Consider the following 13441-nt stretch of genomic DNA (forward strand, 5'->3'; position numbering starts at 1 on the left):
CATACTTGGATCTAATAGAAATCGAATAAGCAGAAATTTAATATCCAATAACCTTTGGTGGATACTTGGTTACCATTTCTGGACTAGGATTGCCCTCTGTGAAGCCTCTCTATACAGTACACATCATGTGCCCTTTGAATAGGTGAACATAAGACTGCAGTATAAGATTACACATCTGTGTTTGCCATTGTTTTATATGCTACTCTTTAATCTATTTCTAACAATGCAGCATCCCCAGAGAGGGCAAAGGTGGTCCAGAATGATGAAAGCAGCTTCACAATATTGCAGTGCAAGCCTTGACCCTTTTGTATTTGTTGTGCCATCACATGGGTGCCCCAAGGGGTGGAGCTTGCTGCACAGGGGCATGACACTTTTGTAGATGCTGCTTAATCAGCATCAAGATGAAGCTAAGTAGCAATAGAGGTCAGAGGAAAAAAGTGGGTTTTTTCCTGCCATTTCAACATGCAATGCAGTTCAGAAGGTGACACAAAAAGTCTGAAAATCTCTTTCTCACAGCAGTTTCCTTTAAAGGCATGGATCCTTGCATTAAAAACATACGATGAGAGCATTAGATACCAAAAGATAACACTGGCTATGGAATTATTAAAGATAATTTTAAAATGAAAATGTCCAGAGCCAATGACCATCGTAGCAAAATCAGCCATGGATAACATAATAAAGATATATTTATTGTGCATCATATTGCTTCAAGAAATTTCAACATTTGTACCCCCACAAATATGACCAGGATTTTTTTTAATGCCCACTGACTTTTACAGAAAGCATATTAAGCAAAGCTCTTCTATCTCCTTGTATCATTGCCCACAGCTTGCACTCTGTCTCCTATAATATGGAGTGATTTTTAACAACCTTCAATAAAGGTCATCCTGTTTACATTGAATATACAATTTCCCTGTATATTTGAAACATATTTCACTTTCTATTGCTCTCTTTCATATAGAATAAGGTTGGATTCCACGAGACATTTTATGAAATTGTGCAAACATTTAATATAGGATGGGTTCATATGATGTTGGCATCAATTAAATACTGTAAGTCTATTGGCTTTAAACATTGAATGACCCCACAACGACTTATTCCATGTGACTTCTAAGCTTTATCATTATTGTACTGAGGATGTCCTACAAATGGAGTTTGTAGGTTACAGGGTGGTTGAAGAATGTTTTAAGCATACACCCAACTGTGATGTGTTATCATTTAGTTTGCCTTTGTCAGTCCAGGGTGCCATTCAAACATCATATATATGCTAGTTTGTTCAAAGGTTGCTGGGATATCATTCAAAAGAGAGGGAGATCAGTAAGTTAGATAACCAGTAAGTTAGATAAGTTAGAATAAACAAGTTAGAGGTAACCTGTTTACTGTGTTACTTGGGGCACGTTCACATACACTACTATATGGGCATACTAAGCCATGTTTAGCATGTTGTATGATCAGGGTGATTTCCAAGCTTCTATTCAATGGTAGTAAATGTTCAGCTTCATCTTGTATTGGAATGATTAAAGAAAAATACAAAATTCACAGCACCAATAACTTTTTTCAGACTGGCAAAAGGGTGCATAGCTGTTTTGAGCTCTTTAGAGCTTTTTGTCTGGCAAAGGAAGAAGGAAAAGGCGAGTAGGTGTTTTATGCTGACATTATACAATTGCACTTTAATCATGCCTGTAATTTTAAATAGAAGACACAGGCCAAACCCTATGAGAAACTATGTAGGTTTGACATAGTATCTAGGGCTATACAGTACTCCATAAATGGAATAAGTAGTACGGTAAATATTTCTACCTCTAAAGAAAGGAATAACAACTAATGGTACTTTACCTTGAAACAAGCTATGCTGTGCTATCGGATACATCTAGTAGCAAATATGGTGTTGATAAATTTGGAAGGGAAATGTTTTGTAGATAAATGCAGTTACTTAGTACATCCTGCATCTGTTTTTATTTGTCCTGCACACACAATCAACTTCCACTGAACATTACATAAAATATTGTGGGAAAATACATATTGCATTTGTTTCCATGTTTGTACTGGTAAAATTTAAATTGTTACTTAAAAAAAACATTTTATTGCTTTAAACTAGGACTTTAAAGCCCACTTATCCAAAGCTCCCATTATAATGAAAGCATTAACATACAGTACATATAATTTAAAAAAATGTTGACATCTGTCAAAGATAATTTTCTGCCATTACCAAATTTAGCAAATTTGACTTAGGTTGAAAATTTCAACTTCCAAAGAATACTTATTTGAAAGGTACTTTTGGTATTTTCAAAGAGCTACTTATAAACCTGAATTAAATGAAATATTGTGGTCCAATAACTTCTTGAAAAATATAGCATGTATTCACTCCTCATAATACATTCATTCTATAGTGCTACTTATTGGACACAACACTCCAATTTTATAAATCTGTTTCTAGTTTTGTATATATCATACATTTGACAAGGAAGCTCATTTAATAAAAGTATTTTTTAAAGGGTGAAAAGTATTGCCTTATAATTCCAAGTTAATTCAAATTCCTGTGGCTCTTTTACAACATCCCCACTTTTCAAGTGATCTTTGATGTGGGCCATTTTAAATATAAATGTTATGGCAGCTACTTATTCCACCCAATAACTTCATACATCAGTGCCCTTAGCTGCCTAGCTTCATAAGTAACTGTGTTCTTCCCACTGTGCATCTTCTCTTCCTCAAGTGGTTGTTCTATTACTGCTGGGATATTTCGGCCATACACTTCACAGTGCTCAAGAAACTGGATGCATTCTTGAATGACACTGTCACGCACCATGATCACATGCTTACACATATTTTCTAGAAGTGACAAGAAACATCTTTTGGCATAATACCAAGTATCTGTGCCCAGCTTTTTGTTATATGGTTCTAAACTCTTAATCACTCTAGAAATGCCAAAATCAAAATTTCCTTTGGCACAGTAAAGCGTCCCAATAACTAGATTGACAATACACAAATGGTAAATTTTTTTCTCAGGTTCATGGTAAGAAAGCTGTTCCTCTTCTTTTTCAATTTTGCGCATCAGCTCCTCTGCTTCTTCATTTTGACTAGTCATAATGTAAGAAACACATAGGTTAGCCAAAACAATGGCGCTAACTTGAAGGATGTTGTCATAGTGTTTTTTCACAATGGGCTCATAAAAACCAATTGCCTCTTTGTATTTGTTCTCTTGCATGAACAGTACATGAGCCACATTCAGCTTCCACACTTCGTGATCCTTGCAGAAATCTACTGACTTATGGAACATTTTTTCCAGCATAGGATAGTTCTCCATGTCCCAATAAATCTTAGCCTGGGCCATAAAGACAGGAACATATTTCTCCAGTGTATCATCATACTCATTCACAGCTTTCCTCAGAGCATCATCATCTCGATTTTTCCGAGACTCCTGCACCTCCTTTGTCAGTTTTCTGAGCTGCTCTGTTAGGGCCCCTGCCAGTTCATCAAGCTTATGAAATGCCTCGTCGGGGGCCGTTTGGCAGGTGATCATAGCATCCAAGTAGTTGTACAAATAAGGAGTGAGAAGTTTGTACGTCAAGTGAGCATTCTCAGCCAGCACATCTGCAGCCAGATCATAGTACTGATACTTGCAGTACAGGAGCAGCAAATTCCCAAACGTCTCCGGGGGGCAAGGGTTCTGCTGTAGAAGGAACTGAAGCTTCTCAAAGCCTTCTGTGGCTCTTCTATCCATGTTCATCAGAGCCTGGTTGTGCAAAGTGACCGGGTCCAGCTCCTCCTCGGACCGAGGGGGCATATCCGTAAGGGCCTCCTGAGCTGCCTGGAGGTTGCACAGCTGGTACTCAATGGCAGCTTTGAGATTGAAGGCCTCCACCAGGGCTGTCCGATGCAAGAGCAGCGTATTGCCCACGCTGCGGACATCGAGGCCTTCCGTATTGGTCCCCACGCTCAGCTCCGGGTGCTGCTGCATGCCCCGCTCAATGATGTCAGCAATATGCTTCAGAGCAGGGGCGTACTGCTTGGCAGCGTAGCAGCACAGGGCCATGTTGTAGGACAGCTCCGGGCAGTAGCCCAGCACTTGCATGGCAGAGGCGAACTTGCCACAGGCTTCCTCATGTTGCCCTTCGCGGTAGAGGAGGCATCCCATGTTCACCTCCGCATCGGGCAGCTCGGAGGGATCCTCGGCGGTGGCGGGGCTGGCTTCGGTGGCGGCTGCCAGCTGCAGCTCCACCAGAGCCTTGGCGCTGGAGAGGTCGCCCTGGGCGTAGTGGGCCGCCGCCTGGAGGCGCAGGGCTCGGCTCTGGAAGGGCGCCACGTCGAGCAGCGGCGCAGCGGCGCGCAGGGCCTCGCCGTAGAGCCCGGCTTTGTAGAGCGCCTGCGCGTGATACAGCCGGTACTCGTGGAGCTCGGGGTGCAGGAGCCCCAGCTGCTCGTAGCACTCGGCCGCCGCCGCGAAATCCTGCAGCTGGTAATAGCAGTAGCCGAGGAGCGACAGGCCGGCCCGCGACCGGCAACTCCTCTGCAACTCGCTACTCAAGATCCCCACCGCCTCTGCAAAGCGGCCGGCTCGGATGAGCCCGTAAATAGCCGCCGTGAACTCCCCGTCGGCGATAGAGGCCATGGCTGTAGCCATCCTCCCGACCGGGCCTCCAAACAACGTTGCCTAGGCAACGTTTGCGCCGCCACCGGAAGCGGAAGGCGACCGAGAGCCCGCGACCCGAATGGCCCGAATTGTAAAAGCGGCCGCGGCGGTGGTCGCCCTGGGGAAATGAACCGCTCCGTATTTGGTTTCACGTTGCGTTGTTGCGACCCTGGAAAGAGGGTGGGAAAAAGACGGAAACTCCGAAAGGATTGAGCGGTTTGCTTTTCTCTTGCCGCGAAGCATTGTGGGCGATGTAGTCCTCGTTTAGAACTTGGGCGTTTGCGCGTTTCCAGGTCATGGGCGAGGCCCGGTGCCTAGAATGGCTAAGATGACACTCGCAGTTTAGCCGTTTTTCTTTCCTTCTGCGGAGGTTTGAAGCCAAATTCGCCATTTCCGAAATCTCGAAGTGGGGGGGAACGGACTACAAAGGGAGCCAAGCGCCTTCACTTTCAATTGCTGGGTGGAGCAAAGGATTTCGGCGCTAGCGAAGTTGATGCCGCAAGGGCTCTTTTGTCCGTTCGATGCTGTTTCTGTACCGCTCAATGACCGTCACATCCCGCTAAAACAAAGCCGTCTTCCTCCCCCTCCTTTTTTTTAAACAAGTAGGAGTGGTTCAACTTTAAGGTTAACTTGTGAAAACAATTATGTTTCCTCTAAAGAATATGCACTGGCACATTCAAATGTGGAATTAATTTTCATGTAATTCAGCTACCTCTATTATAATTGACATATGTCTTTTTAAAATTCTGAATTAAATTAAAAATATCCCACCCTCTTTCCAGGGTTTTCAGATTGCGTAGGATATTTATTTATTATCAGATTTGTATGCCGCCCCTCTCAGTAGACTCGAGATATGGAAAGAACTATTCATTTATACAATTTCTTTTGTTTGTATTTGCAGAAACTAGCGCTAGGATAGATTATAGATAATCTCTTTAAAATTTGAACCATAAAACTCAGTGAATTTTGCACAATTTTTGAAAAAGATAAAATATATAGCTTTAATATATTCTGCCTTTATGAAAGATGGAGATAATACAAATTGATTGGTAGAATAGTGAATTGTTAATGAAATCTTACCAACTTCCACAGAAATTATATATAAATATTTTGAAGGCTTTTCATTTTTACAATGTATAAATCATTTATCTAGTTATATTAATATCAGCTTTTTAAAATACCATGTACATTTACTTTTATCAGACACTGTTGAATATTTTTTACTTAACCATAACCAAGGATGTATTGCAACCTATCAATAATGTTCAATGCATAGGGTTTCTCATTTTCTTTTTCAGGTAATAATAATAATGAATGCTTAGTAGGTTTGGCTGGCAATTTCCTTTTTATGGCCAAATAAGTATTTATGGGCTGCATTGGGGTAGTGTCAGACTACATGTCAGCATTGTTCAGGCAACTCTCCTACAGGATTTTTTAAAAATAAAATTTGCAAAAATTGTTTTAAATGTTAAATTTTGTCCATCTCTCTCTACTCCTGTAGAAGTCATTGTGGTAAATCGTCAATAATAAAAGCATTTTAAACATTAGTACCCATGTCTAATGTAAAACACAGTGCAATGCAACCTTCCCCATTTGGGGTTTTCCAGATGTGACCTAGATTTCCCTCATAGTAAAATTTCACATGCATCACTTTATGGCCAACAATTTATGGATTCATTTGGGAAAAGAATTCTTTAGTGTAAGTTGGGGTTCAGATTTCTGAAATGGTTTTAATTTTCTCATGCTGTTTTGCCTTCCACAGCAATTTTACAGGGATCCAAAGAAAAGCCATTTCCATCATAAAGTCTCCATTAGAAACCCAACACATTCTGTTTAGGAAGAAAATAAAAAATGTAGAATATGTTAGGGTAGGTACGATAATGCTAGGAGCTACCTATCTATAAGTATTTCCTGGAACTAAACTGAAGGAATAGGTGATTATTTTGTGAAAATAAAAGGAGCTTTGAGCTTTTAAAAGTAGATTCTGCAAGGATCACTGAACAATTTACCATGACCTCGATATCTGTACAGATATTTCACTGTACAGTTTGTTTCAATTTTTGAACAGGAGATGCTTCTCTATGCCTAAAGGCATTAATGGTCAGGAGTTGTGTTGGAATTGGGGGAAGGTAATGGAGATACTGGGGAGCACTGGAACCACAATATTAGTCAGCAAGTTTTTGAATTTTGAGTCACAATAGAAAAGATAGCACGAGACATGGGAAATAGATGGAGGCAATTACAAATAAGTCTGTGATGGATGGTTGACATTGTTAGGGCCTCAAGTGTATGTCAGCTTGCAATGGTTCTGCATTCCCCTCACTGCCACTGCTGTTGCCATGGGCAACGATGTGTTGAAGCCAATAAAAAGCAGAGGAAACAAGGGAACGCTCAACCTTGGAGGAAGCTGGAGGTTACGTGCTATAAATTATGTCACACTTTGCAGTGCATCATATCAAAATTCAGGAAAGCTTTATGGAGCTGCCAGCAACCCCCAGTCAATCATGGTATCTGTCTTTTGCTATAAAGCACAATATTACATAAATAAGTCTCAGACAAATTCCAAGTATGCTATCCCATCTTTTTATTTATTACTGAGGAAAAAGTGGTGGAGGAATAACAGAAACAAGTTAAAAGACTACAAGTATTTATTTTAGACAATAACATAGATCTTCCCTTTCCTTATGTGTCTATCCCCTCTGGAAAAAGAATTAAGAGGTTCCATCACTTTGTATTTTGTTCAAGCATCATGTTACTCTAAAATATTAAGAGTGGGGTAACATTTGCATTATAATTGAAAATGTCACAGAACGGGAAAGCTTTCAACTTCTCCAGACTTCATCTAAGTGAATACCAGGTTGGGAAAAAGCTTTAAAAAATGGATTGGGTCTGGATATTAATATCATATTAATGTATATGTCATTAATATGATAAAGTGTTGTAAAAATCAGATTATATTATATTTAGGATTCAGATGTTTTGTCATGTTACTGGAAATACAAAATGCTACTACAATTTCAAAATGGGTGATAGATAATCTGCTTTCTGAATCTTGTGCTTAAGATATTTATGTAGACGAAGGCAGATATCTAGAGCAAGGGTTTCCAACCTTGGCAACTTTAAGACTTGTGGACTTAGTTGAAGTCCATACATCTTAAAGTTGCCAAGGTTGGAGAGCCCTAATCTACAGTACTTGCTAGAGAATCAGAAATAATTCATTTTAAAGGGAAAAACTACAATTATATTCTATTTAAAGTGTTTTTCAGGACAATCTTGCATTTATTTGAGTCAGGTAGTTCTGAGTCAGAAATTCTAAATTTAATAAATATGTATAATATAACTCAACATGCATTTGCGGCATTCAGAGTGCCAAGATTACTAACATTCAGAGTCTGAGAGAAGCCACTTTTTCAAGTTTACACCAGCTTTGCGTGACTGAAAAGTAACAAATTTATAGTAGATGTATAACATATTTTAGAGACAAATGATTCCATCTATTCTGTTTATGCCAAAGGAAATGCGCTTCATTGAATATATAGTTCAGTCCACATCTGGGCTAGACTGGTATCGCAAACATTTCTTAGTATACTCCTTTAATTTCATGCGTTTTATATTTTGTTTTGTTTTTAAATGAGAATCCCAATTTCTTTATGCAGTTTCATGTATATGTACATGTATATATATGTGTAGTTTCCTGGTAGGGTTTGGGAAGGCATGTTCCTTCCCCCCCCCCCCCAAAAAAAAGTATGCATGTTTTGAACCAAGAAATATTTGAAAACATTTTACATTGGAAGTTCTTTTGCATTGTGATAGATTCACTTTGTGAATGCTTTCATTTTAGTTAAAAAATTGTGATAGGCTTCACCTTCTAACATCTATCTTCAGCGTTTTACCTATACATTATCGTTCAATAGATCTACACTAGGGAAAATATTTTCCTTAATCATTGTTTTGAGATATAATTTCTGTAAAGCAGTCATTGGATCTCTTGCTTGCACTTTTCTTTAGCAAATTATTGAAGGATTCACAGCACTTAAAGGGCTTCCTGCCTAAATCGTGATGGGTGTAATTGCAAAAAATCCATTACAACAATATATTTAACGTTAGCCTAAAAGACTTCATTTCTATTCACTCAGAGAAACTCAATAAAGTTTGCCAGTATTAAGAAAAAACAATGTTTTAAAATTCCCTCAGAAGCTTGACAAGCATTTAATGAACTTTCAGGAACTATGAAATGAGATATGAATGGAGACAGAGAGAAGAGAACATTGGTGTAATTTGAATTAAATTTTGATTTGAATTAAATTTTGAATTAAAAGAAAAGGCATAGATAGATAGAGATTACCCTTCCCTAACTACACTATGTTTCCTGAGTAAGGAAATTAAAAAGAAGCTTTTCAGAACCATTTCCTTCCTGTCTATCTATGAAATGTTCAAGGCTGGAAATCCTAAACCATAGTGACAGAGAATATCAAGTCAAATGTTTCTCCATTCAATTGTCAGGGACATCCACTTTTTTCTATCCATGAGAAATGTTGGAGAGCCTTGCCTCATTTAACATGCTAAACAACGTGGTATCCTTTAGGTGTCTGGACCACAGCTCAATTAGCAAGACCATGGTGGTTGTATCTTACAATTTGTGGAAGGTGTTGGATTGGGTTTCGCATCCTGTAGCAGGGCTTGGACGAGCCAGTGGTTTGACTACACTAACAGAAGTCGCTCATTTCCACTGCTGAAATTGGGTAAATGATCACACCTTAGTGCCCTTGAATATGTCTCCTAAAATAATAATGTTGAGACACTTATTTCTGTTAAATAATAAAATACTACTCTTCCAGTTGAAGTAAACCTTCCCTTTCATACTCAACACAGAAGCTCTCTGATGACAAATGACATTCAGAATCTGCTGGATATTGAATGGGAACTCTTTCAGATACAAGAAAATGATAAAAGGAACCCTCAGAGAAACCAACCTCAAACCAAGTGATTCAGCTGTACAGCAAATGCAGAGATGGGATTTGTGAGTCTTCTGTCTTAAAATTATTCCTGTAAATTCAGGAGAGTGCTTTTTTTATCCCAATCATGATTCTTTGCTGTCAAAGAATGGATTCTCTATTATGCTTTTATTCATTATTGTTTCAATTGGCTCTCATAAATTGATTTATACTTTATACTTTGCCTGATTTCTGACAGCATTATATTTTTTTCTATTTTTTTCCTTTAGAAGTCCAGTCTTGTGCGATCTAAATTCTGCAAGTTCTGAAAGGGAAAGGATGCAATAATATTGCTTTTACATACATCTTCTGTAAAGAGACTACTTCCAAATGATCTTTGGCAGGGATTCAATAGGGTAGCAGAAATTATAGCCAGCCATCTTCCTCAGACCTTTTGTTCCTGCACTTTGGGAGTAACCCAGAGTAATCCTAACTACATGCCAATTCATATGACAAAGGCTGTCATGTTAGGCATGCAAATTGTTTGGACTCAGGTGTTCTCAGCTCACAAACCTTTTTAGTAAGTGTTGACTGGGTTGTGGTTGAACATGTGTACAACATCCTTGGCAAGCCTTTCCTGAGGCAAGCACAATTTATCTATAGACCACACTGGCAATGAGAATGGAATATAGATGTAATTCCACACCTCATTAGGGAATAGAAATCCAGTAACTTGCCATGCCAGTGCTGAAATAAATTTGATGTTTCATTTAACAGAAGTGAGTTCATTTCAACCGCAGACATCTCTGTGGATATTTTATAAATCAAGGATTGCCAACATGCAAAATAATAATAATAATTGGAGCACATGCAATGGTGACTTAATTTCTGTTAGCTAAGACAGATTAATATGTGTAAGAAAATAGCTAGAAAAAGCAGAGGTAGTCATTGCTCTTTTCATATTATCATCTAGTGTCATATCAGACTTAAAAATAATAATTTTCTGAAAATGTACTAGAAAGCTATGTTCATATCCTATAGTGCAAGTTTTCTACCCAAGGCAAAGTTTTGTTTTTGTTAGACAGTTTTTTGATATACCACTGATTCTCTTCTTAGATGTGCAAAGCAGCTTTAAAAATGAAATTATTACAGAATTCTAAAAGAATCATGCAGAATTTAACCTTTATATAAGCTTCTGCCCGCAGAGCAATTCAAATTGGGTTGCTAATATGAAATCAAGGAAGCCAGAACAGATTTGTCTTTTTAAATGTAATAAAGTTCATTTTTCCTCCCTTAAATACAACAAAGAGAGACAATTCTAAAAGCCCCGTTGAATCCTACCAGGCTTGTCGTAAAAAACATATTTCTTCAGAATATAAAGCAGGCTTCTCTGAATAAACCAAATAGAACATAAAAGGGGTAAAAAGACAAATTTCACAAGTGCAGGAATAACCATTCATACTAATTAAAAGCTGAAAAGGTGCAATCTGAAAATATTTTTTACAAAAAGTCTCCCTTTTCTCAGAGTCTCTTGAAGATGCTTCATCATTTTTTAAAATCAGACACAGCTCACTTTTATTAATTTTACTGAACCATGAGTTCCACTTATATGTGTTATGCCGGGCTTCACGTTACAATCCTTTGCGACCATATTTGCCAATTTTCTTAAGAGTTGCTGAAAGAAGCTGACAAGATCCAGACTCGACCAAACTTTCCAGATTACTGCAAGAACCCAACCGTCTCTCTTTAGATTCTCCCCTTAGACCAAGTCTTGGCCTATAGGAAAAGCTAAGGCATGGCCAGCCAGAGTGTCTTCACTGACATTACATGTTCTTGCCTGCCTTATATTATTAATTAAATACTGTGAGACAAAATGTTAAGCATTCGTTTGACTCTCTTATCCTAAGAACAGGAAACAGATGTAGACTTATTTTATGCTCTCCGGAGACCTGGCTAAATTGGACGTTGTCTGGGAAAGCAATCTTTTCTGGTGCAATTCCTCCCATTTTTTTCTGTTGGCCACCACAGAATCCAGCATAGGCTTCAGTTTTCCATTCACTTTCACTAAGGCCTGAAGAGAAAGCACAAAAGAAGCAATTGTGAATTATTAGTTAAGATGTTGGGTTCCAGTTAATATAAAACAGAATATTTGCTTGGTTTTGTTGGTTCACAGACTCCATGGAAAATTTGTTGGTTCACAGACTCCATGGAAAACTTTTATCTTCTAGAGAGTATTAAACGTAGAGTACGGTATTGTTGCACAACATATTCTAAAACATTAAAAGAAATTCTGAAGGAGATCATCAGCAATCATGAAAAATGTTCTTATCTAAACACTTAGTCCCTTATCACATCTTGAGACTGAGGGTGTCAATAGAATACAGTTTTCCCACTTTATTCTAACAAAAATGGTGAGATAAGTTATGTGAGAGCAATTGGCCAAATATGGTCCATTTGTGAAGCCAATTAGATATTTGTTCAGAGATTCCCAGGCCTTATTATTTATTTATTTATTATTTTATTTATTAGATTTGTATGCCGCCCCTCTCCGTAGACTCGGGGCGGCTCACAACAATAACAAGAACAATGTAAAAAAATAAATCTAATAATTTAAAAAACACTAAAAAAACCCATTATTAAAAGCAAACACACACACAAACATTCCATGTATAAACTGTATAGGCCCGGGGGAGATGTGTCAGTTCCCCCATGCCTGACGGCAGAGATGGGTCTTAAGAACTTTACAAAAGGCAAGGAGGGTGGGGGCAGTTCTAATCTCCGGGGGGAGCTGGTTCCAGAGGGTTGGGGCCACCACAGAGAAGGCTCTTCTGGGTCCCGCTAAACGACGTTTAGTCGACGGGACCTGGAGAAGGCCAACTCTGTGGGACCTAACCGGTCGCTGGGATTCGTGCAGCAGAAGGCGGTCCCGGAGGTATTCTTAGTCTTATTCTAATCATTGTAAAAAATGAGGATGGGCAACATGTTCTGTATTTGGCCATGTAGTAACTCTCTAGCTGGCTGGCAGGCTACAGAAGCCTAGTAACAAAATGTTACTTTAAGTGGCAGGGCTGAAGTATGTTTAGCAATTTGGATGTTTTGTAACACCCAAACTGTGTGTGTAGACCTGAGAAGGCCTATATTCCCATACCTATCCTTACCTATAACTGCACTGCCAATGTTTAGGCAATCTCCTGTCAAATTTCAGCCACCCAATCTCACAATCATATGGGGTTACAAAGAACTTGGGTCTCTGGCTGCCCTATTATTACATAATCTGACACAAGTAGGTCTAATGCCTCCGCATGTTTTTTTTTTAAAAAAAATTTCCCCACTTGTCTCAAACTATATGTAAATACGGTATACAACAGTGTGAATATGCATCCAGAGATTAAGAAGAGAAATTTTGTGAAGTAGGTATGCCAAATCTGGACACTTTTGAGACTTCAGGGACTTTGGAAACTACCTCTTTGAAATATTTTTCATAGCCCTATGAAATTAAGAGGCACTGGTGGGTTTTGCTTCCTCTGAAAAATTTCCAAACTGCAGTTATTTTAACTCTTACATTCAGAGAAACATAGAAGATTGACAGCAGAAAAAGACCTCATGGTCCATCTAGTCTTCCCTTATATTATTTCCTGTATTTTATCTTAGGATGGATATATGTTTATCCCAGGCATGTTTAAATTCAGTTACTGTGGATTTACCAACCACGTCTGCTGGAAGTTTATTCCAAGCATCTATTAAAATAATATTTTCTCACGTTGCTTCTGATCTTTCCCCAACTAACCTCAGATTGTGCCCCCTTGTTTTGTGTTCACTTTCCTATTAAAAATACTTCCCTCCTGAACCTTATTTAACCCTTTAACATATTTAAATG

At 38.7% G+C, this 13441-nt stretch overlaps 2 protein-coding genes across 2 annotated transcripts in view; both read right to left on the reverse strand.

Annotated features, from left to right (window-relative positions):
* Nucleotides 1-1911: 1911 nt before the first annotated feature.
* Nucleotides 1912-5190, reverse strand: IFT70B (intraflagellar transport 70B). The gene has a single exon (XM_070731833.1). The coding sequence runs from the start codon at nucleotides 4619-4621 to the stop codon at nucleotides 2615-2617; it is 2007 nt and encodes a 668-aa protein (XP_070587934.1). The 5' UTR covers nucleotides 4622-5190; the 3' UTR covers nucleotides 1912-2614.
* Nucleotides 5191-11128: 5938 nt separating this feature from the next.
* PDE11A (phosphodiesterase 11A) overlaps nucleotides 11129-13441 on the reverse strand; it is a 188673-nt gene continuing 186360 nt past the window's right edge. The window contains exon 20 of the mRNA XM_070737453.1: nucleotides 11129-11635. Within this exon, the coding sequence (XP_070593554.1) occupies nucleotides 11492-11635 (144 nt within the window). The 3' untranslated portion in view covers nucleotides 11129-11491. The remainder of the gene's footprint in view (nucleotides 11636-13441) is intronic.

This window comes from Erythrolamprus reginae, chromosome 1 (assembly GCF_031021105.1).
Source record: "Erythrolamprus reginae isolate rEryReg1 chromosome 1, rEryReg1.hap1, whole genome shotgun sequence".
NCBI lineage: Eukaryota > Metazoa > Chordata > Lepidosauria > Squamata > Dipsadidae > Erythrolamprus > Erythrolamprus reginae.